The sequence below is a fragment of the Tachyglossus aculeatus genome, chromosome 21 (genome assembly GCF_015852505.1).
Source record: "Tachyglossus aculeatus isolate mTacAcu1 chromosome 21, mTacAcu1.pri, whole genome shotgun sequence".
Lineage (NCBI taxonomy): Eukaryota > Metazoa > Chordata > Mammalia > Monotremata > Tachyglossidae > Tachyglossus > Tachyglossus aculeatus.
The window spans coordinates 11409952-11430662 of record NC_052086.1 but is presented as its reverse complement, the minus strand read 5'-3'; the positions used below and the strand labels follow the sequence as shown (position 1 = coordinate 11430662).

Below are 20711 nucleotides of genomic sequence, written 5' to 3'. Positions count from 1 at the left end.
GGCTTTGAGGGAGGGGGCTCCTGAGGGGACTCTGAGGGGAGCTGTGAGGAGACTTTGAGGGAAGGGGCCCCTGAGGGGACCTGTAAGAGGGGGCTCAGAGGGAGGGGATCTCTGAGAGAGGGGGCTGTGAAGACGGGGACCCCCGAGGGGTCAGCGATGTCGGAGCTTTGGGGCTGCGCGGAGGCCGGACCCTGGAGGGCCGCGCTGGGAGCCTACGGGGAGGCCGTCCGGGCCCGGGCCACCAACAGGCCCAACCTGGAGGCCCTCGACCGGTGGTGAGGGAACCGGGGGGCCCGAAGGGTGCAGGGAGCCCCGCTTTTCCTCAGCTCCCCCTCCGCCTCGCCCTGACTCGCTCCCTTTGCTCTCCCCACCCCACACCACTTAGGTCCACATCTGTCATTTTATTTGTGTTGATGCCTGTCTCCCCCTCACTAGTCTAACTCATTGTGGGCAGGGAATGTGTCTGTTTACTGTTGTGCTCTGCTAAGCGCTTAGTACAGTGCTGTGCACACAGTAAGCACTCAATAAATACAACTGAATTAATGAGAGGGCAATACAACAGTTGGTAGGCCCGTTCCCTGCCCACGAGGAGCTTACCGTCCACCTCCTCACCTGCTCTTCTCCCCCACCCCGCTTCTTCCTTCTCACCCTCTCCTCTTCTTCCCTCTTCACCCTCTCCCCCTTCACCATCCCCCCAAATCCCTCCCCTCGATAGCCGCGTGGCCTAATTCTAATGACGACCGCCGCTTGTCTGCTGTGTGACCTTGGAAAAGTCATTTAAATTCTCTGGGCCTCAGTTACCTCATCTATAAAACGGGGGTTAATGATAACGCTAATGGTGGTGTTTGTTAAGCGCTTACTATGTGCCGAGCACTGTTCGGAGCGCTGGGGTAGATACAAGGTCATCAGGTTGCCCCACGTGGGGCTCATAGTCTTCATCCCCATTTTACAGATGAGGGGTTGCCTATGTTACATATGTTGCCAACTTGTCCTTCCCAAGTGCTTAGTCCAGTGCTCTGCACACAGTAAGCGCTCAGTAAATACAATTGATTGATTGAGACACAGAAGTGAAGTGACTTGCCCCAAGTCACACAGCAGAGCTGGGATTAGAACCCACAACCTCCGACTCCCAAGCCCAGGCTCTTTCCACCGAGCCACGCCGCGTGAGACAATCTGATTGCCTTGTATCTTCCCCAGCGCTTAGAACAGTGCTTGGCACATAGTAAGCCCTTAACAGTAATAATAATGGCGGTATTTGTTAAGCGCTTACTATGTGGCAGGCACTGTACTAAGCGCCGGGGTGGATTCAAGCAAATCAGGCTGGACACGGTCCATGTCCCACATGGGACTCACAGTCTTAATCCCCATTTTACGGATGAGGTAGCAGGCCCAGGGAAACTTAAGTGACTGGCCCAAGTGACTTGGCAGACAAGTGGCGAAGCCGGGATTAGAACCCGTGACCTTCTGACTCCCAAGCTCTAGCCCCTACGCCGCGCTGCTTCCCTTCCTCCCGTGAGGAGGCGGCTGAGGCGCCGTCTCTCTCCTCACCCCCCCCCCCCGGTTCTGGCTGCAGGTACCAAGAGGAGCTGCCGGCGGCAATTGCGGGGCGGAGGGAGAAGCACCTAACGCGGGATGAGCTGGTGAGGCTGATGGCCTGGAAACTGGCGGTAAGCCGCGACCCGGGGGCGGGGGGTCAGCGGGTTTCGGGCCCCCGGAGCTCAGCCTCCGACTCGTCCCGGCCACCGGCAGACGGAACGAGAACTTTGGTTCGATTATCGAAAGAGGCTTGGAGTGACCCGAGTCCATTCAGAGGGCCCCCCATTCGTTGCTTAGAACGGTGCCCGGCCCGGAGGGAGCGCTGAATAGATGCCGTAATTGTTACTGTGACACAGAGGGTCGTCCTTCTCTCCTCCAGAGGGGTAAGTTCCGCCCCCGCCTGCAGCAGCTGGTGGCCGCCAACCCCAGTGAGACGGTGGAGCGGAGCACCAGGGCGGCCTTCGGCCTCCTGCCCAACGTAGAGGCCGCGATCGCCGAACTGAGCAAGCTGAGAGCCGTGGGGCCGGCCACCGCCTCGGGTAAAGGATGGCATCCTGCGGGGAGAGACCTTGGGCGCGGTGGCTGGGGGACGGAGGACTCACCGGGCTCAGAGCCAGCTGGGCACCTCCTGGGGCGGGTCGAGGGAGAGTTTGCGAGAGGCTTCCGACGGGCTCCCCGGCTCCTTTAGGGAGGGGAGGGCTGCGGAGTGACCGCCGCTCCCCCTCCCTCCCTCGCTCAGCCATCCTGGCGGCCGGCGCTCCGGATTCCGTGGCCTTCATGGCCGACGAGGCGGTGGCGGCCGTGCCCGGCCTCCTCCCGATCCGGTACACCCTCCGGCACTACACCCGCTACCTGGGCGAGATCCGGGCCCAAGCTGAGAGGCTGAACCGAGGTGAGGACCGGCCGGAGGGCGGGGGGTGGGCCGGCATCTGCGCCAGAGAGGCCGGGGGAGTCGCCGGGGGTGCTGGAGCCGGCGGCAGCGGGGAGAAAGCAGGAGGCGGCGGGGTGGGAGTGAAGGGCGGCAGGCTCCGGCGACCAAGGTCCGGGACGGCCAGAGAGGCCCCCGCTGCCCATCCCACAAGCCTTAACAGCACTGTCATCCCTCCGTCAGTCAGAACCCTGTGCTAAACGCTTGGGAGCCGCCCTTCTGCTCTACTAAGCAGCGCGGGGTAGAGCATAGAACACAGGCCTGGGAGTGAGGAGGATCGTGGGTTCTAATCCTGGCTCCGCCACTTAATGATAATAACAATCATGGCATTTACTAAGCGCTTACTATGTGCAAAGCACTGGTCTAAGCGCCGGGGAGGTTACAAGGTGATCAGGTTGTCCCACGGGGGGCTCCCAGTCTTCATCCCCATTTTACAGAGGAGGGAACTGAGGCCCAGAGAAGTGAAGTGGCTCGCCCAAAGTCACGCGGCTGACAAGTGGCGGGGCCGGGATCTGAACCTCCGACTCCAAAGCCCGGGCTCTTTCCACTGAGCCACACTGCTTCTCCCGCTTGTCTGCCGTTTGGCCTTGGGCCGGGCACTTCACTTCTCAGGCCTCAGTTACCTCGTTTGTAAAATGGGGATTAAGACTCTGAGCCCGATGCGGGACGGGGACGGTGTCGGACCTGATTCGCTTGTCTCCACCCCAGCGCTTAGTACGGTGCCCGGCCCGATAGTAAATGCTTAACGAATACCGTAATTATTATTAGCATTATTCTGGTCACTAAGCGCTTGGGGGAGTTCAGTAAAGCGGGAGATCCGATCCCTGCCCTTGAGGAGCTTACCCCCGACTGCTTCTTTCCAAGTTGATGCTGAGGCCGACTGGACTCCTCACCGGGTAGAGATGAGCCTCTGGGCCTGGACCGTGGCCCGGGCCGAACGCCCCGACCTCCTGGCACCCCTCCCACCCGGTGGGACCCCGCCGGGCGGGGACGCGGGGGACAGAGAAGCCGGCCGGACCAAGAGACGCAAAACCAGCGCCAGTTGAGAGCCCCGGACGGGAAATGCCCTTCCACCCCCGTCCCCGCAGCCGCCGAGAAGGAAGCCCCCTCGCCCCCTTCGCCAGTTGGCAGAGGTGGCAATCGGGTGGGACGGGCTGCTTGCTCGGCCACACGCCTCATCGAGTGCCGCCGACCCCCCACCCCCTTCCTGGAGGGAGCCCGACTCCTCTGGGAGCGAGTCGCCCGACTGGGGTTGGTCTGGGGCATCAGGCTGCCCAGGCCCCAGGATTAAATACCTTCCGCCGACAGCTCCAAGGGAGGGGAAGATGTAACCGCGAGTCAGTAAAGCCTCCCGTGAGCCCACTGACGGAGTGTGAGGGGGCTCCCCTGGAACCCCCAGAGAAATCCTAGGAAAGTCTCTGTTGGAAATAAGTGGCGATTCGCCTTGGGCTCCTTCCAAAAAAACAGTTCTTCCTTATGCTCGTGTGTGGTGTGTACCGGGTGTCGGGCCGTGCGTGGAACGTGTGCCGGGTGTCGGGCCGTGTGTGTGTGGAACGTGTGCGGGGTGTCGGGCCGTGTGTGTGTGGAACGTGTGCGGGGTGTTGGGCTGTGTGTGTGGAGCGGGCGCCGGGTGTGGGAAGTATTGGGCGATGGGAATGGGGATGAGGACCGGGCCCGCTGGAGGCGGGGGGGAGACCGAGCAAGGGCCCCGGCCACCTTGCTGTGCAAAATATTTATTGAGGCTTGAAAAAACGAGCCGGCGGCGGCCTCGGCCGCTGCCCCGCCACCCCCGCGGGCCCCGACCCGGCCGGCGCGGCTGCTCACCGGTGCTTCCCTGGGTGAGGGGCGGAGGGTGGCGGTCCGGGCCCGGTGGGACCCTGGGCGCCCCAGAGCTGAGGTCGTCGCTGCGGTGGGGCAGAGCGTAGGAGAGCGGGCTGAAGGGCCGGCGTCGCGGGCTGCCCGGGGAAGGAAAGACGGCGGCGCTGCCCGGAAAGCGCCCGTGGCCGCGGCCCCGACGGCAGAGTTGGTTGGCGAGCGGCGGGGCCACGGGCGGCTTGTGAAGTGGATCCCGAAGGCCGCCCGGGCCTCCCCGCCTCGGGCAGGTTCAGGTCCGAGACGAGCGTCGGAGCCCGTCGGGTGAAGAAATCCGCGGCGTCGGCACTTGGGGGGGCGCGGGGCGGGCGCTACTGGGGCGGTGGGGTCTGTGCCCCCAGGAGGTCGTAGGCGAAGATGTTCCAGAAGATGGCGAAGAGGAGGAAGGTGGCGTAGGAGAAGAGTACCACCCACCAGCCACACTGGTCCTGCAGGTTCTCCTCGTAGCTGCGCAGGATGGTCAGCCCCATGCTGATGCCCACGATGGCGCCCGCCAGGTGGGCCATGAAGCTGGGCTGGGGGCCCGAGGAGGGCAGGGGCGGGGAGAAGCGGAGCCACACGGCCCGGCCCACCTCCGAGCTCACTGCGGGGAGGCGGGGGGGGGGGGGGAGACACAGGCGCTCGGCGAGGGGCTGGGCCGCCCTGCGGGGGTCCGCTGGGGACTTGGGGGGGGGACTGGCCCGGGGAGGGGGCGGCGGGAAAGCACCCTGGGGCTCCCCCACAGCGGGTGGGTCAGGGTAGTCCCCGGGGACCCCCGGGCAGGTCCCGCCCCCAGCCGCCGGGCCGGGCCGTACTCACTGCACACCAGGGCCAACACCATGCGGAGCAGCTTGTAGGGGCAACGCATCCCGGCCCAGTTCTGAGGCGGAAAGACGGACCCCTCAGGCCGGGTCGGATCAGCTCGGCCCGTTCCCCCTGCCCCGCGCCTCTCTGCCCGGCTCGTTACCAGGACCACGTTGGCCAGGTGGGCAGAGCAGAGCGCGTAGACCCCGCCGGAGCCGCCGACCACCGGCGCCCGCATGTCCGTGATGGAGACGGTCAGGGAGCCTGCGGGGTGAGAGGGGGTGCCGGGCTCCAGAGCCCCCCATCGCAGAGCTGTCTAGACCTCCTCCTCCAACCCCGGGCGGGCGGCGCCGACCCCTGACCTGACCTGCCAAGACTCCTGCCAGGTAGAGGAAGCTGATGCGCAGGAAACCGTGGACCATCTCCAGGGGCACGCCGATCATCAGCTGCAGGAGCGCGTTGAAGCCCAGTTGCTCCAACCTGGACGGCAGGACGGCTCAGGTCAGGGTGGGGCCGGGCGGCCTCGGGGGCGGAGGCACGGCCTGCCCCTTCCTTTCCCCCTCCCCACCCACCCAGGTCCCCGACTTTTTCTATAGGGACTGCATACGTTGCCAACTTGTACTTCCCAAGCGCTTAGTACAGTGCTCTGCACACAGTAAGCGCTCAGTAAATACGATTGATTGATTTTATGGTATTAAGCACTTACTACTACTACTAATGATGGCATCCATTAAGCGCTTACTATGTGCCGAGCACTGTTCTAAGCGCTGGAGAGGTTACAAGATGATCAGGTTGTCCCACGGGGAGCTCACAGTCTTCACCCCCATTTTACAGATGAGGGAACGGAGGCCCAGAGAGGTGACTTGCCCGAAGTCACCCAGCTGACAGTTGGCGGAGCCGGGATTTGAACCCATGACCGCTGGCTCCGAAGCCCGTGCTCTTTCCACTGAGCCACTATTAAGCGCTTACTATGTGCAAAGTCACTGTTCTGAGCGCTGGAGAGGTTACAAGGTGATCAGGTTGTCCCACGGGGGGCTCACAGTCTTCATCCCCATTTTACAGGTGAGGTAACGGAGGCCCAGAGAGGTGACTTGCCCAAAGTCACCCAGCTGACAGGTGGCAGAGCCGGGATTTGAACCCATGACCTCTGACTCCGAAGCCTGGGCTCCTTCCACTGAGCCACGCTGCTTCTCTAATTACTGCTAATTACGGTATTTGTTAAGCCTCCAGGGCCTCTTTTAGACTGTGAGCCCCCCCTTGTAGACTGTGAGCCCACTGTTGGGTAGGGACTGTCTCTATATGTTGCCAACTTGTACTTCCCAAGCGCTTAGTACAGTGCTCGGCACACGGTAAGCGCTCAATAAATACGATTGATTGATTGATTAAGCGCTTACTACGTGCTAGGCACCGTTCTGAGCGCCGGAGTAGATACAAGTAATCGGGTGGGCCACGTTCCTCGTCTCACACGGGGCTCCCAGACTTAATCCCCACTTTACATGTGAGGGAACGGAGGCCCAGAGAAGTGAAGTGACCTGTCGGAGGTCACACAGCAGACAAGTGACGGGTTTAGAGCTGCGCTCCGTCCGCTCGGGCCTCCCGCCGGACTCACCGGCCCTCAGCCCCGGGGCGGACGGGCCCAGGACAGGGGCCACAGGCCGGGGCGGGCGGCCTGAGATCAGACCCTCACCCCAGGACTGGCCCCACGGCCCAGGGGCAGGTGGCTCGGGACAGGACCCCCTGCCCCGGATCCCAACCCGGAAGCGTGGGATTTTCGGGGGGAAAAAAGCCCCCGTTAGAAGCCAAGGCGGTGTGCTCTGGTGGAAAGAGCGCGGGCCTGGGCGTCAGCTGACCTGGCTTCTAATCCGAGCTCCGCCACTGGCCCGCTGGGTGGCCTTGGGCCTGTCACTTAACCTCTCTGGGCCTCTGTGAAATGGGGATGAGACTTGCTCTCACCCCCCCCGTTAGATGGGGAGCCCCGGGTCGGGCCTGATTCTAGACTGTGAGCCCGCTGTTGGGTAGGGACCGTCTCTATATGTCGCCAACTTGTACTTCCCGAGCGCTTAGTCCAGTGCTCTGCACACAGTAAGCGCTCAATAAATACGATTGATTGATTGACTGATTCTCCTAGATCTACCTCAGCCCCAGGCGCAGAGGAAGCAGTAATAATAAAGTTTGGGGGCGCGGAGGGTGTTTCCTGCTCCCCGTGACGAGTCCCTCCCTGTAGATCAGTGGCTGAGTCCTGATTTCCAGGGCTATACAGACCTTCCAGACTGGAAGCTTGTTGTGGGCAGGTAAGGCGCCTGCCAACTCTGTGCTCTTCCAAGCGCTCAGTACAGTGCTCCGCAAACAGTAAGCGCTCGATAAATACCACTGATGGTGATGAGGATGACGATGGGGTGGGTTACCCTTACTTTGCCCCCGCGGCGCCTGCCCACCCCACGGTGGGGGGGGACAGCGGCAGGGAGCCAGGCCCGGCCCCCCCGACTTACCCGACATGCATGAACATGTATGTGAGGAAGCGCCAGGCGCGGGCGCGGTGTCCGGGGTGGTAAACCAGCGGGCTGTCCATGTACTGGGGGTGGTAGGTTTGCAGTACCCACCTGTTCAGCCTGGCTCCATAGCACAGGAACACGATGATCTGCACAGACACCGGGCGGACCCGTCACCGCCGGCCGGCCGCCCGGGCACCCGGAACGCACTCGCCCACGCGTACACGCTGGCCGGTACCTGGGTGAGCGTGACGGTGGCCATGAAGACGGGGGGCGGGCACGTTCGGGGCTGAAAGAAGTACCAGCGCCGGTCCATCTCGCAGGGCAGGACCTCGTAGGCCACGTAGCGGACGAAGCGCTTGTAGAAGCCGAGGCCCGGCTCGTCCAGCGGCCCGGCCCGGGGCAGCGCCCGCTGCCCGCCGGCGATGGCCTGCTTGAAGCTGCTCGAGCGTTTACTGCTGATCTGGCCGAGGGTGGGTCGCGGCGGGGTGGAGGGGGAAGGGGAGGAGGCGCTGACCAGGCTGCGGCCACCCAGCGCGTGACCTCTGCCTTCCCCGGGGGGGCCGCGGGGATGGGGGAGTGGGCGCCCCGGGCCCGGAGGCCGTCCCGCGGTGGGCTTCCCGCCCTCGCCCCCGGGCGCGGGGACCCAGGCACTCACCAGGTCTGCCAGCTCCTGGTAGCACACCTGGCCCTCAGCGTTGCTCTGGGCCAGGGCCACCAACATGTCCAGCTTGGTGGGGTCCAGGGGCAGCTCATGGCTGTGCACCAGCCCCGCGAACGTCTCCACGCCGATGAAACCGGTGTTGTCGGGGTCCAGCTGCTGGAGGGGGGAGGGGAGGGGCCGAGAGGAGGGTTGGGGGGGGCCGAGCCGGCCCCCACCCGCCGTGCCTCTCTCTCAGGCAGGCCGCCCCGGGAGGAAAAATGAATCAGGCCACTGTCTTTGGCCTTCACGGGTAGGGGACGGGGTAGCCCGGGCCCTTCTAGAGAAGCAGCGCGGCTCAGTAGGCAGGGGTCGTGGGTTCTAATCCCCGCTCCGCCACAGGTCTGCTGGGGGACCTTCGGCAAGTCACTTCCCTTCCCTGGGCCTCAGTGACCTCATCTGTCAAACGGGGATGAAGACTGGGAGCCCCCCGTGGGACAACCTGATCACCCTGTAACCTCCCCAGTGCTTAGAACAGTGCTTTGCACATAGTAAGCGCTTAACAAATGCCATCTTATCATTCTAAATCGCATCCCCTTCCCCCGGCCGTCTCTATCCATCCGTGGCTCAGTGGAAAGAGCCCGGGCTTGGGAGGCGGAGGTCGTGGGTTCTAATCCCCGCTCCGCCACAGGTCTGCTGGGGGACCTTCGGCAAGTCACTTCCCTTCCCTGGGCCTCAGTGACCTCATCTGTCAAACGGGGATGAAGACTGGGAGCCCCCCGTGGGACAACCTGATCACCTTGTAACCTCCCCAGCGCTTGGAACAGTGCTTTGCACATAGTAAGTGCTTAACAAATGCCATCTTATCATTCATTCTAAATCGCACCCCCTTTCCCAGGCCGTCTCTAACCACCCGCGGCTCAGTGGAAAGAGCCCGGGCTTGGGAGGCGGAGGTCATGGGTTCTAATCCCGGCTCCACCACGCGTCTGCTGTGTGGCTTTGGGCAAGTCGCTTCACTTCTCTGAGCCTCAGTTCCCTCATCTGTAAAATGGGGATTAAGACCGTGAGCCCCACGTGGGACAACCTGATCACCTTGTATCCTCCCCAGCACTTAGAACAGGGCTTTGCACATAGCACTTAACAAATGCCATTATTATTATTATCCATCCGTCAATCAATCAATCTACTGTATTTCTAGAGAGCAGAGCACCGTACAGAGTGCTTGGGAGAATGCAACGGAGTTGGCCTCAAGAAGCTTATAATCACCTGCATTCAAACCCCTTTGTGGATCCTCTGCCCCCCTCCCTCCAGGGAGCAGTGAGAGGGAGAATTAGAGCCCTTCACTCAGAGGTGGGCAAGAGGGGAGACCCTGGCCCAGGCTGGAGCGGGGAGGGCCCCCACAGACTCCATCAATCCCTGCCTTCCTCTCCTCCTGGGGAAACTTGGACTTCCATCTATCCTTCCGCGCGCCACCCCTCACCCCGCCGGTCCAGACACACACAGGATTTCGGTGGGCTTCTTTCACCCTCTTTAGGGGCTGGGGGTGGTGGTCTGCCTACCTTCCACCCCTACCCCATCTCCGGGAGATCTCCTGGGCTCCCACCCCGTTCTGTAGGGAGTTAAATGACCGAGCCAAGGTCGTGGGGTCGGCCGGCCAAGCTCCCTTGGCCCCAGTCAGCCCAGGAGGACCCTCCCCCATTCAGCTCCCCGAAAACACAACCCCCTCCCCACCCCGACCTCCGGCGGTCCCTACTTCCTCCTCCCAGGCCCTCAGCGCCCACCCGCAGCTGAACTGGGATGAATTGGGAGCAGGAGAGTTGAGCTGAGGCTGTGCTGGGCATGGGCAGGGCCAAAGCCAGGGCCAGGGCCACTGGATGGAGGAGGCCCGGGCCAATGGCCAGCTGTGGCCTGGGGTGCCACCGTCCAGGGGAGGGGAGGGGAGGGCAGGGGAAGCCCTGCTGCACACCATCCTCATCCCCACCGGATGAAAACGGTGGAAGGGGCTGAGGGGCGATCAGCTGGGGCTGAGCTGGGGGTGGGGGGTGGGGGGGCTGAGCTGGGGGGACTGATTTGAGGGGGGCTGAGCTGGGGGGACAGTTCTGGGGGGCTGGTCTGAGGGGGTTGGGCTGGGGGAAGGGGGTATTGAGCTGGGGGGACTGAGTTGTGGGGGGTTCAGCTGGGGAGGTTTGGCTGCGGGGGCTGAGCTGGGGGAAGGGGGTATTGAGCTGGGGGGAAGGGGGCTGAGTTGTGGGGGGCTGAGCTGGGGGAAGGGGGTATTGAGCTGGGGGGTTGGCTGGGGGCTGAGCTGGGGAAAGGGGGTGTTGAGCTGCGAGGAGGGGGCTGAGTTGGGGGGTTTTGGCTGGGGGGACTGAGTTGTGAGGGGCTGGGCTGGGGGGCTGGGCTGGGGGGCTGAGCTGGGGGAAGGGGGTATTGAGCTGGGGGGAAGGGGGCTGAGTTGTGGGGGGCTGAGCTGGGAGAAGGGGGTATTGAGCTGGGGGGGTGGGCTGGGGGGCTGAGCTGAGGGAAGGGGGTGTTGAGCTGGGAGGAGGGGGGCTGAGCTGGGGGGGTTTGGCTGGGGGGACTGAGTTGTGGGGGGCTGAGCTGGGGGAAGGGGTGCTGAGCTGGGGGGACTGAGTTGTGGGGGGCTGGACTGGGGGGGGGGGATTTGTCCGGGGGTCTGAGCTGTGGGGAGGGGGACCCGGGGCATCAAGGGTGGACCCCCTTGCCTCTCTGCCTGGCCGGGCCGGGCGGGGGAGGGTCCCGGGAGCCCCCTCCTCCCCTTAGTCCGCCCCCCGCCCCCCTCAACCGGGCACCTGCTGGTGGATGAGCTGCAGCAGCGACCTCCTGTCCATAGGGCCCCGCGCCGGGCCGGGAAGCTCGCCCGCCTGGGCCCAGGATGCCAACGGCCGGCCGCGGTGCCAACGCTGCCCACCGCCGCCGCCGCCGCCGCACTGTGGGGGCCGCACGTCAGCGAGAGGATGCGGGGGAGCCCCGCCCCCCGTCCCCCACCTCCATCCCCCCTCCCGGACACACACAAACACACAAACACCCTGGACCCACGGACACCCACCCGCGAAATCCCCTCCCACCCCGGGTCCCCCAACACACACACACAGACCCACAAACACACAATCACCCTGGACCCACGGACACCCACCCGCGAGATCCCCTCCCACCCCGAGTCCCACAACACACACAGACACACAGACGACACCCCGAGACCTACACAGTGAGTCAGCCGGTCGGGATTTATCCGGCGCTTCCCGGGTGCGGAGCTTGGGAGATTGCAGGGCAACGGAGTTGGGAATCACTTTCCCGGCCCACCGGCGGTTTGCAGCCTGAGGAGGAGACTGGCGCTAAAATATAATCATAATCATGATGACCTGTGTTAATAATAATAACGATGATGATGATGGCATTTGTTAAGCGCCTACTATGTGCACATCACTGTTCTGAGCGCTTACTATGCTTTGTGGGGGGAGACTGGGAGCCCGTTGTGGGGTAGGGGCCGTCCCTATACGTTGCCGATTTGTACTTCGTTCATTCAATCGTATTTATTGAGCGCTTACTGCGTGCAGAGCACTGGACTAAGCGCTTGGGAAGGACAAGGTCGTTCAATCGTATTTATTGAGCGCTTACTGTGTTCCGAGCACTGGACTAGGCGCTTGGGAAGGCTAAGTTCACTCATTCATTCATTCAATCGCATTTATTGAGCGCTGTGTGCACAGCACTGGACTAGGCGCTTGGGAAGTACAAGTTCATTCATTCAATCGTATTTACTGAGCGCTTACTGTGTGCAGAGCACTGAATTAGGCGCTTGAGAAGGACAAGTTCATTCATTCATTCATTCAATCGTATTTATTGAGCACTTACTGTGCAGAGCACTGGACTAAACGCTTGGGAAGGCCAAGTTCATTCATTCATTCAATCATCTTTATTGAGCGCTTACTGTGTGCAAAGCACTGGACTAAGTGCTTGGGAAGTACAAGTTGGCAACATATAGAAACGGTCCCTACCCAACAGCAGGCTCATGGTCTAGAAGGGGGAGACAGACAACGAAACAAAATATATTAACAAAATGGAATAGTAAATATGTACAAGTAAAATAGAGTAATCAATCTGTACAAACATATATCCAGGTGCTGTGGGGAGGGGAAGGAGGTAGGGCTGGGGGGGATGGGGAGGGGGAGAGGAAGGAGGGGGTCTGGGATGGCCTCCTAATCTGATAGGAATTGAGGTCCAGGAAAACAGAGAGGGGATGGGGGGGCAGGAAGAAAAGAGAGGGGATGGGGGTTCAGGAAGAAACAGGAGATGGGGGCAGGAAGAAAAGAGAGGGGATGGGGGTTCAGGAAGAAACTGAGAGGAGATGGGGGGCAGGAAGAGAGGGGGGAGCGTGGGCAGAAAGAAAGAAGGGGAGGGAGCAGGAAGAAAAGAGAGGGGATGGGGGCTCAGGAAGAAACAGAGAGGAGATGGGGGCAGGAAGAAAGAAAGAAGGGGAGGGAGCAGGAAGAAAAGAGAGGGGATGGGGGTTCAGGAAGAAACAGAGAGGAGATGGGGGGCAGGAAGAAAGAGAGAGGGGGAGGGTGGGCAGGAAGAAAGACAGAAGGGGAGGGGGCAGGAAGAAAAGAGAGGGGATGGCGTTCAGGAAGAAACAGACAGGAGATGGGGGCCAGGAAGAAAGAGAGGGGATGAGGGTTCAGGAAGAAAGACAGAAGCGGAGGGGGCAGGAAGAAAAGAGAGGGGATGGGGGTTCAGGAAGAAACAGAGAGGAGATGGGAGGCAGGAAGAGAGAGAGGGGGAGGGTGGGCAGGAAGAAAGACAGAAGGGGAGGGGGGCAGGAAGAAAAGAGAGGGGATGGGGGTTCAGGAAGAAACAGAGAGGAGATGGGAGGCAGGAAGAGAGAGAGGGGGAGGGTGGGCAGGAAGAAAGACAGAAGGGGAGGGGGGCAGGAAGAAAAGAGAGGGAATGGGGGTTCAGGAAGAAACTGAGAGGAGATTGGGGGACAGGAAGAAAGAGAGAGGGGGAGGGTGGGCAGGAAGGAAGAAGGGGAGGGGGCAGGAAGAAAAGAGAGGGGATGAGGGTTCAGGAAGAAACAGAGGAGATTGGGGGGCAGGAAGAAAGAGAGAGGGGGAGGGTGGGCAGGAAGGAAGAAGGGGAGGGGGCAGGAAGAAAAGAGAGGGGATGAGGGTTCAGGAAGAAACAGAGAGGAGATTGGGGGGCAGGAAGAAAGAGAGGGGGAGGGTGGCAAGAAGAAAGAAGGAGAGGGGGCAGGAAGAAAAGAGAGGGGATGGGGTTCAGGAAGAAACAGAGGAGATTGGGGGGCAGGAAGAAAGAGAGAGGGGGAGGGTGGGCAGAAAGAAAGACAGAAGGGGAGGGGGGCAGGAAGGATAGGGGGAGGGGAAGGAAGAAATAATAATAATAATGGCATTTATTAAGCACTTACTATGTGCAAAGCACTGTTCTAAGCACTGGGAGGTTACGAGATGATCAGGTTGTTCCACGGGCGGCTCACAGTCTTAATCCCCATTTTACAGATGAGGGAACTGAGGCCCAGAGAAATGAAGTGACTTGCCCAAAGTCACACAGCTGAGAATTGGCGGAGCAGGGATTTGAACCCATGACCTCTGACTCCAAAGGCCGGGCTCTTCCCAGTGAGCCACGCCGCTTCTCTAAAGAGAAAGGGGATGGGGTGCAGGAAGAAACAGGGAGGGGAGGGGGATCCAGAAGAGAGAGGGGATGGGGGGGGGTAGGAAGAATTAGAGAGGAGATGAGGGGGCTGGAAGAAATGGGGTGGGGGGCAGGAAGAAAGAGAGACTGGATGGAGGGGCAGGAGGAAAGAGAGGGGGTGCTCAAAGAGAGGGGGGAGGGGGTTAGGAAGAAAGGGGGGCAGAAAGAATTAGAGAGGTGATTGGGGGCAGGACAAAAGAGATGGGGAGGCAGGAAGAAAGAGAGAGTGGATGGAGTGGCAGGACTTCCCAAGCGCTTAGTATAGTGCCCTGCACACAGTAAGCTCTCAATACGATCGAATTAATGAATGGGGGCGATACAAGGTCATCAGGTGGGCCCATGTGGGGCTCACAGTCTTCATCCCCTTCGACAGAGGTCACTGAGGCACAGAGAAGTTAAGTGGCTTGCCCAAGGTCACACAGCCGACATACGGAGGAGTCGGGACTCGAACCCATGACCTCTGACTCCCATCTGTAAATGAGTTAGAGATAAGGAAAACAGTAGGATATAAAGGAGACCAGACATTCAGTGTTGTGGGGCTGGGAATATTCTCAAAATTCTTCAAGCCGAGTGTGTAGTGGATGAAGAAAAATAATAATAATGATGGCATTTGTTAAGCGCTTACTATGTGCAAGGCACTGTTCTAAGCGCTGGGGAGGTTACAAGGTGATCAGGTTGTCCCACGGGGGGCTCACAGTCTTCATCTTCAAGTCTTCAAGCGCTTAGTACAGTGCTCTGCACATAGTAAGCGCTCAATAAATACGATTGATGATGATCCCCATTTTCCAGATGAGGGAACTGAGGCCCAGAGAAGTGAAGTGACTTGCCCAAAGTCACACAGCTAAGGGGTGGAGCTGGGATTTGAACCCCTGACCTCTGACTCCAAAGCCAGGGCTCTTTCCACTGAGCCACGCTGCTTCCCAGCGTGCTTCTCACTTGTCTGCTGTGTGACTTTGGGCAAGTCACTTCACTTCTCTGGGCCTCAGTTCCCTCCTCTGGAAAATGGGGATGAAGACCATGAGCCCCACGTGGGACAAACTGATGACCCTGTAACCCTCCCAGGGTTTAGAACCGTGCTTGGCACATAGAAAGCGCTTAACAAATACCATTTTTCTTCCCAATAATAATAATAATGAGGGCATTTATTAAGCGCTTACTATGTGCAAAGCACTGTTCTAAGCGCTGGGGAGTTTACAAGGTGGTCAAGTTGTCCCACAGGGGGCTCGCAGTCTTCATCTCCATTTGACAGATGAGGGAACTGAGGCCTAGAGAAGTGAAGTGACTTGCCCAAAGTCACACAGCTAAGGGGTGGAGCTGGGATTTGAACCCATGACCTCTGACTCCAAAGCCCGGGCTCTTTCCACTGTGCCACGCTGCTCCTTCTTCTTTTTATTAGCACACACGGGGCCTGTTTCACTCCCACTGATGCCTCTTCCCAGCCTCATCCCCTTGGGGGCCATTAAGGAGAGGGGTGGGGGCCCACATCATCGTCATCAATCGTATTTATTGAGCGCTTACTGTGTGCAGAGCACTGTACTAAGCGCTTGGGAAGTCCAAGTTGGCAACATAGACAGTCCCTACCCAACAGTGGGCTTAGTCTAAAAGGGGGAGGCATGTGACCCCCCCAAGTCCATCGCCCCGTGTGACATCCACTGTCCCCACGGGGTGGGACGACGGGGACGGGGGTCCCTTTGGAAAGAGGAAAAACAGACCCTCGCTCGGACTGTGACCGGTGCTGGGCACCCGGTAACCCACCCACCAGTCGATCAGGGGTCGTTATTGAGCGCTTCCTGTGATCAACGTGTCTGCTGTGTGACCCTGGGCAAGTCACTTCACTTCTCTGGGCCTCAGCTCCCTCATCTGTAAAATGGGGAATAAGACCGTGAGCCCCACGTGGGACAGGGATTGGGCCCACCCTGATTGACTTGGATCCACGCCAGCGTTTGGGAATAATAATAATAATAATAATAATAATGATGGCATTTATTAAGTACTTACTATGTGCAAAGCACTGTTCTAAGCGCTGGGGAGGTTACAAGGTGATTGGGTTGTCCCACGGTGGGGTCGCAGTCTTAACCATTATTATGAGCAGCAGCGTGGCTCAGTGGAAAGAGCCCGGGCTTTGGAGTCAGAGGTCATGGGTTCTAATCCCAGCTCTGCCAATTGTCAGCTGTGTGACTTTGGGCAAGTCACATCACTTCTCTGGGCCTCAGTGACCTCATCTGGAAAATGGGGATGAAGACTGTGAGCCCCCCAGGGGGACAACCTGATCGCCTTGTAACCTCCCCAGCGCTTTGCACATACTAAGAGCTTAATGCCATCATCATTATCACCGTTAATCCCCATTTATAGTCTTGACACGTAGTAGGCACTCAACAGATACCACAATTATTATTATTAATAATAAACAGCATTGACAGACGGAACGGGGGCAGGCCGACCCCCGGAGCCCCTACAGTGTCCAAGGTGGGGGTCTCCCGGGGCTTCGCTGGGGTTGGGGGCAGGCCCCGGCCCCTTAGTGAGCCCACTGTTGGGTAGGGACTGTATATGTTGCTAACTTGTACTTCCCAAGCGCTTAGTACAGTGCTCTGCACACAGTAAGCGCTCAATAAATACGATTGATTGATTGATTGATTCTCCGGCCGCCAGGCTGCAAACCCCCCGCCACCACAGCATCCCAAGGGGGAGCAGATGAGTGGCCCCGGCAGGCTGGGCTTCCAGGAAGCAGCGTGGCTCAATGGAAAGAGCCTGGGCTTGGGAGTCCGAGGTCGTGAGTTCAAATCCCAGCTCCGCCAGCTGTCAGCTGGGTGACTTTGGGCAAGTCACTTCTCTGGGACTCAGTTGCCTCATCTGTCAAATGGGGATTCAGACTGTGAGCCCCACGTGGGACAACCTGATCACCTCGTATCCTCTCCCAGTGCTGAGAACATAGTAAGCGCGTAACAAATGCCATCATTATTATTATTGTGGCAGCAACCGGCCGGTTGCTATGGCAATCATGATTCCTCCAGGGCTGGAGCCGGACCAAAACCGAGAGTGTGAGCGGGCCCGGGCGGAAATCCACGCTGTCGAAACGGAGTGATTCTTCCTGCCGGTGGGGTCATGGGTCACGGACACTGGAGGCCAAGAAGTAGCCAGCAACCTCTCTCCGTCCATCCCTCCCCTCAGACCCCCAGCTGTGGCAGCCCAGAGACCCCACGTCCACCCCTTCAGGATGCTCAGCAGTCCAGGACCACCACTCCAGGCACACCCCTGTGGGGGGGCTTCTTTTTTTTTTTTAAAAAAAAGAAGGTATGTTAAGCTCTTACTTAATGTGCCAGGCTCTGTACTAAGCGCTGGGGTAGATACAAGTTAATCAGGTTGGACCCAGTCAATGTCCCACTTGGCGCTCACAGCTTGAATCCCCATTTTACAGGCGAGGGAACTGAGGCCCAGAGAAATGCTATCATTCAGAGAAGCAGCATGGCTCAGTGGCAAGACCCCGGGATTTGGAGTCCGAGGTCATGGGTTCAAATCCCTGCTCCGCCAATTGTCAGCTGTGTGACTTTGGGCAAGTCACTTCACTTCCCTGAGCCTCAGTTACCTCATCTGGAAAATGGGGATGAAGACTGTGAGCCCTCCAGGGGACAACCTGATCAACTTGTAACCTCCCCAGCGCTTAGAACAGTGCTTTGCACATAGTAAGCGCTTAATAAAATGCCATCATTATTATTAACTTGCCCAAGACACGCAGCTGACAAGCGGTGGAGTCAAGATTAGAACCCAGGTCCTGACTACGCCACGTCCTGGCAGTTTCCTTCACCTACTGGTACATGTTTATTCTATTTATTTTACTTTGTTAATATGTTTTGTTTTGTCGTCCGTCTCCCCCTTCTAGACTGTGAGCCCGCTGTTGGGTAAGGACCGTCTCTATATGTTGCCAACTTGCACTTCCCAAGCGCTTAGTACAGTGCTCTGCACACAGTAAGTGCTCAATAAATGATTGACTGACTGATAATTTTTTCCAGTGTTTCGCCCCCGACTAGAGTACAAACTCCTTGAAAGTGGGCAATACGTCCCCTCTGTTCTACTCTCCCGAGCACTTACTACAGTGCTCCAGAGGCAGTTAGCAGCGTGGCTCAGTGGAATGAGCCCGGGCTTGGGAGTCAGAGGTCATGGGTTCGAATCCCTGCTCTGCCACTTGTCAGCTGTGTGACTTTGGGCAAGTCACTTAACTTCTCTGGGCCTCAGTTCCCTCATCTGTGAAATTGGGATTAAGACTGAGAGCGACCCACGGGACAACTTTGATCCCCCCCAGCGCTTAGAACAGTGCTTGGCACATAGTAAGCGCTTAACAAATACCACCATTAGCACCTCAATAAGTACTAAATGCTTAGTCCAGTGCTCTGCACACAGTAAGCGCTCAATAAATACGATTGAATGAATGAATAAGTACTAATGATGGAGGGGGCTGCAGCAAAACAGGGAACTGCCCGCTCTGGACTATAAACTTGGTGTGGGCAGGGAATGCTGGATTGTCCTCTCCCAAGCGCTCAGTACAGTGCTCAGCACGCAGTAAGTGCTCAATAAATACGATCAAACGAATGAAACAGGCCGTCAGACCCAAGGACGGGCCGGCAAACTAGAGGGCCGGGCTAGGAGCTGGATGGGAACAGGAAGCAGTGTGGCTCAGTGGAAAGAGCCTGGGCTTGGAAGGCAGAGGACGTGGGTTCTAATCCTGCCTCTGCCACTTGTCTGCTGGGTGACCTTGGGCAAGCCACTTAACTTCTCTGGGCCTCATCTGTAAAATAGGGATGAAGACTGTGAGCCCCACGTGGGACAACCTAATTACCTTGTATCTACCGCAGCGCTTAGAACAGTGCTTGGCACCTAGTAAGCGCTTAACAAACACCATCACTATGATTATTAAGATGACAGGGGTGGTCCACAAGTCTCCGAGTTAGAGTTTCACCCTGGCTGGTGGGCCAAGGGACAAACCCCACAGGGTGTACGCCAAAACCCCAAAAAACAAACTCATTTATTGGAAAGTTCTTAGCGCATCACAAAAGTATATGGCTTTAGAGGACAGAGGCGACTCTCACCCGCTGGACGGAAAGGTTGAGAAAGGGTCCTGCCGGCGGGGCCCACCCAGCCCTACTGCCCATTAGGGAATCCGGTTTGTCCCACAACGCCAGCCTGATTGGGTACAACGTGCGAGAGAAATAGCTCCGGTCTGCGCACGAGGCGAGGGCGGGCGAGACTCCGAGCGCCAAGGGCACCCCTTGATGCCAGGCTGCAAACACTCAACCCCTGCATCGGAGAGCAGGGCGCCACGGAAGGTCATCGCATCCCGGTCGGGGCAAAGCGGAGCCGGAGAGGGGACTGGAAGGGTGCCGGTCAGAAGCAGGATTTGGGTTGAAAGGACCAGGAAGGTGGACAGGGCAATCGCGGAATGACCACTCCCCAAATCCCCCTGAAACGGAGTAAGGAACCCCTGCCCCCTCCGTGGAAATTTCCGTCAGGACCCGTGGGGTTTGGATAGGGACGTTATTGAGGGCGGGCAAACGGTCCACGTTTCCTCTAAGTGTCCTTGTGGGCCTGTTGGACGGACTCCCAGCCGGGGCAGGGCTGACCCGCTAATGACGTCAGCCGTTATCTAACAGCCCTCACACGCTTGCTCACAAATCCATCTTCCTATTCCTGCTTGCCCCCCACACCGGGCCGGCTCCCCCGTTTTCCTTACCACCCTGGAGATCCATCAAACTGACGGGCCCCGTCCGGCGGCCCCACGCTCACCTGAGTGGGTCGGCTCCTGCTCTCCTCCCGGGCCGGCCCTGGAAAAGCGGTAGCGAGGATTTCCTCTCCCTCCGCTTCCTGACCCAGGAGGTACCGCTTGGCCTGGCACTGCACGCGGTGGCACCAGATCCTTGTTTCTGCCCGGCCTCGGCGAAGGAGGAGACCGTGACCCAGTTTCCAACCGGGTACGGGTTTTTTTCCTCCAACTGCCCAGGGCTGAACCATGTGGCAGCCCCTCGTGCCAGGTGGGCCAGGGGACGGGGACGGTTTAGGCATCTGCAGCTCGGTCCTCGCCCTCCCTGCCCCCAAATTCGGACCACCATCCAAAGTCCACGCGGGCCCTCCTGCGGCCCCCACCACAGCTCGACGCCGGCCAACCCCCTGCCTGGGGGACAGCCCTGAGACCCGGATCCTGGATTAGAGGGAGGGGGCAACCTGCTGCGGGCCTGCTACGATCACAGGCTTACAGCAGCGGGTGTTAGAGGAAGAAGGAAAGGCAGCGGGGTCCGATGGCGGGGAGGGGGCTAGCTGTCCCTGGACTTAGACGGGAGGGAGGCCCAAATGCCAGCTGGAGCAGAACCCGAGATGTCCCTTTTTCGGCGGGGTGCCCTGCCTCGGCTGATTTCGGTGCACCCCACTGTTGAGGGAGGGAGGGCCGGGTCAAGGGATGGACTCCTACCCCAGGGTGATGCCCGCCCACCCCCACAACAAAGGCTTGGAGCCCCTGACCCTGAGGGGAGGAGCAGGGGATGAGAACCTGAGATGAGACGGGCTGAAGGGAGCGGTAGAGATGGGGACCCCCCGCTCTCCCACCCGTGGAAGGCTCCGGGGCCGGAGGCGCTGGCCCAGCGCCCTGAGCCCCAAGGTAGCCCCTTCCGGCTCCCGAGCCAAGAGCCACGGCCCGAGACAACGTGATTTGACCCGGGGCCGAGATGGGGGTCCGCAGTGACCCACCCTGCGG

General features: G+C 59.6%; 2 protein-coding genes across 9 annotated transcripts; one reads left to right on the top strand and one right to left on the bottom strand.

Moving 5' to 3' along the window:
* Positions 1–156: 156 nt before the first annotated feature.
* Positions 157–3998, top strand: LOC119942255. The gene is made up of 5 exons (XM_038762937.1): positions 157–275; positions 1574–1667; positions 1916–2075; positions 2276–2428; positions 3329–3998. Exons 1-5 carry the CDS (start codon positions 157–159, stop codon positions 3508–3510), a joined length of 708 nt encoding a protein of 235 aa, XP_038618865.1. The 3' UTR covers positions 3511–3998.
* Positions 3999–4565: 567 nt separating this feature from the next.
* On the bottom strand, positions 4566–20668 carry RHBDL1 (rhomboid like 1). 8 transcript variants are annotated; one of them, XM_038762933.1, is made up of 10 exons: positions 19751–20668; positions 11475–11604; positions 11062–11199; positions 8267–8428; positions 7847–8071; positions 7609–7757; positions 5487–5599; positions 5283–5383; positions 5135–5195; positions 4566–4919 (listed from the first exon to the last, which is right to left on the bottom strand). In XM_038762933.1, the coding sequence occupies exons 3-10, from the start codon at positions 11098–11100 to the stop codon at positions 4648–4650; spliced, it is 1122 nt and encodes a 373-aa protein (XP_038618861.1). In that variant the 5' UTR covers positions 11101–11199; positions 11475–11604; positions 19751–20668; the 3' UTR covers positions 4566–4647. The 8 variants fall into 8 exon arrangements, with proteins under 8 accessions (XP_038618861.1, XP_038618862.1, XP_038618857.1 ...); XM_038762934.1 differs by having other exon boundaries at positions 8267–8425; XM_038762929.1 differs by having other exon boundaries at positions 5135–5383.
* Between the last annotated feature and the right edge of the window lie 43 nt (positions 20669–20711).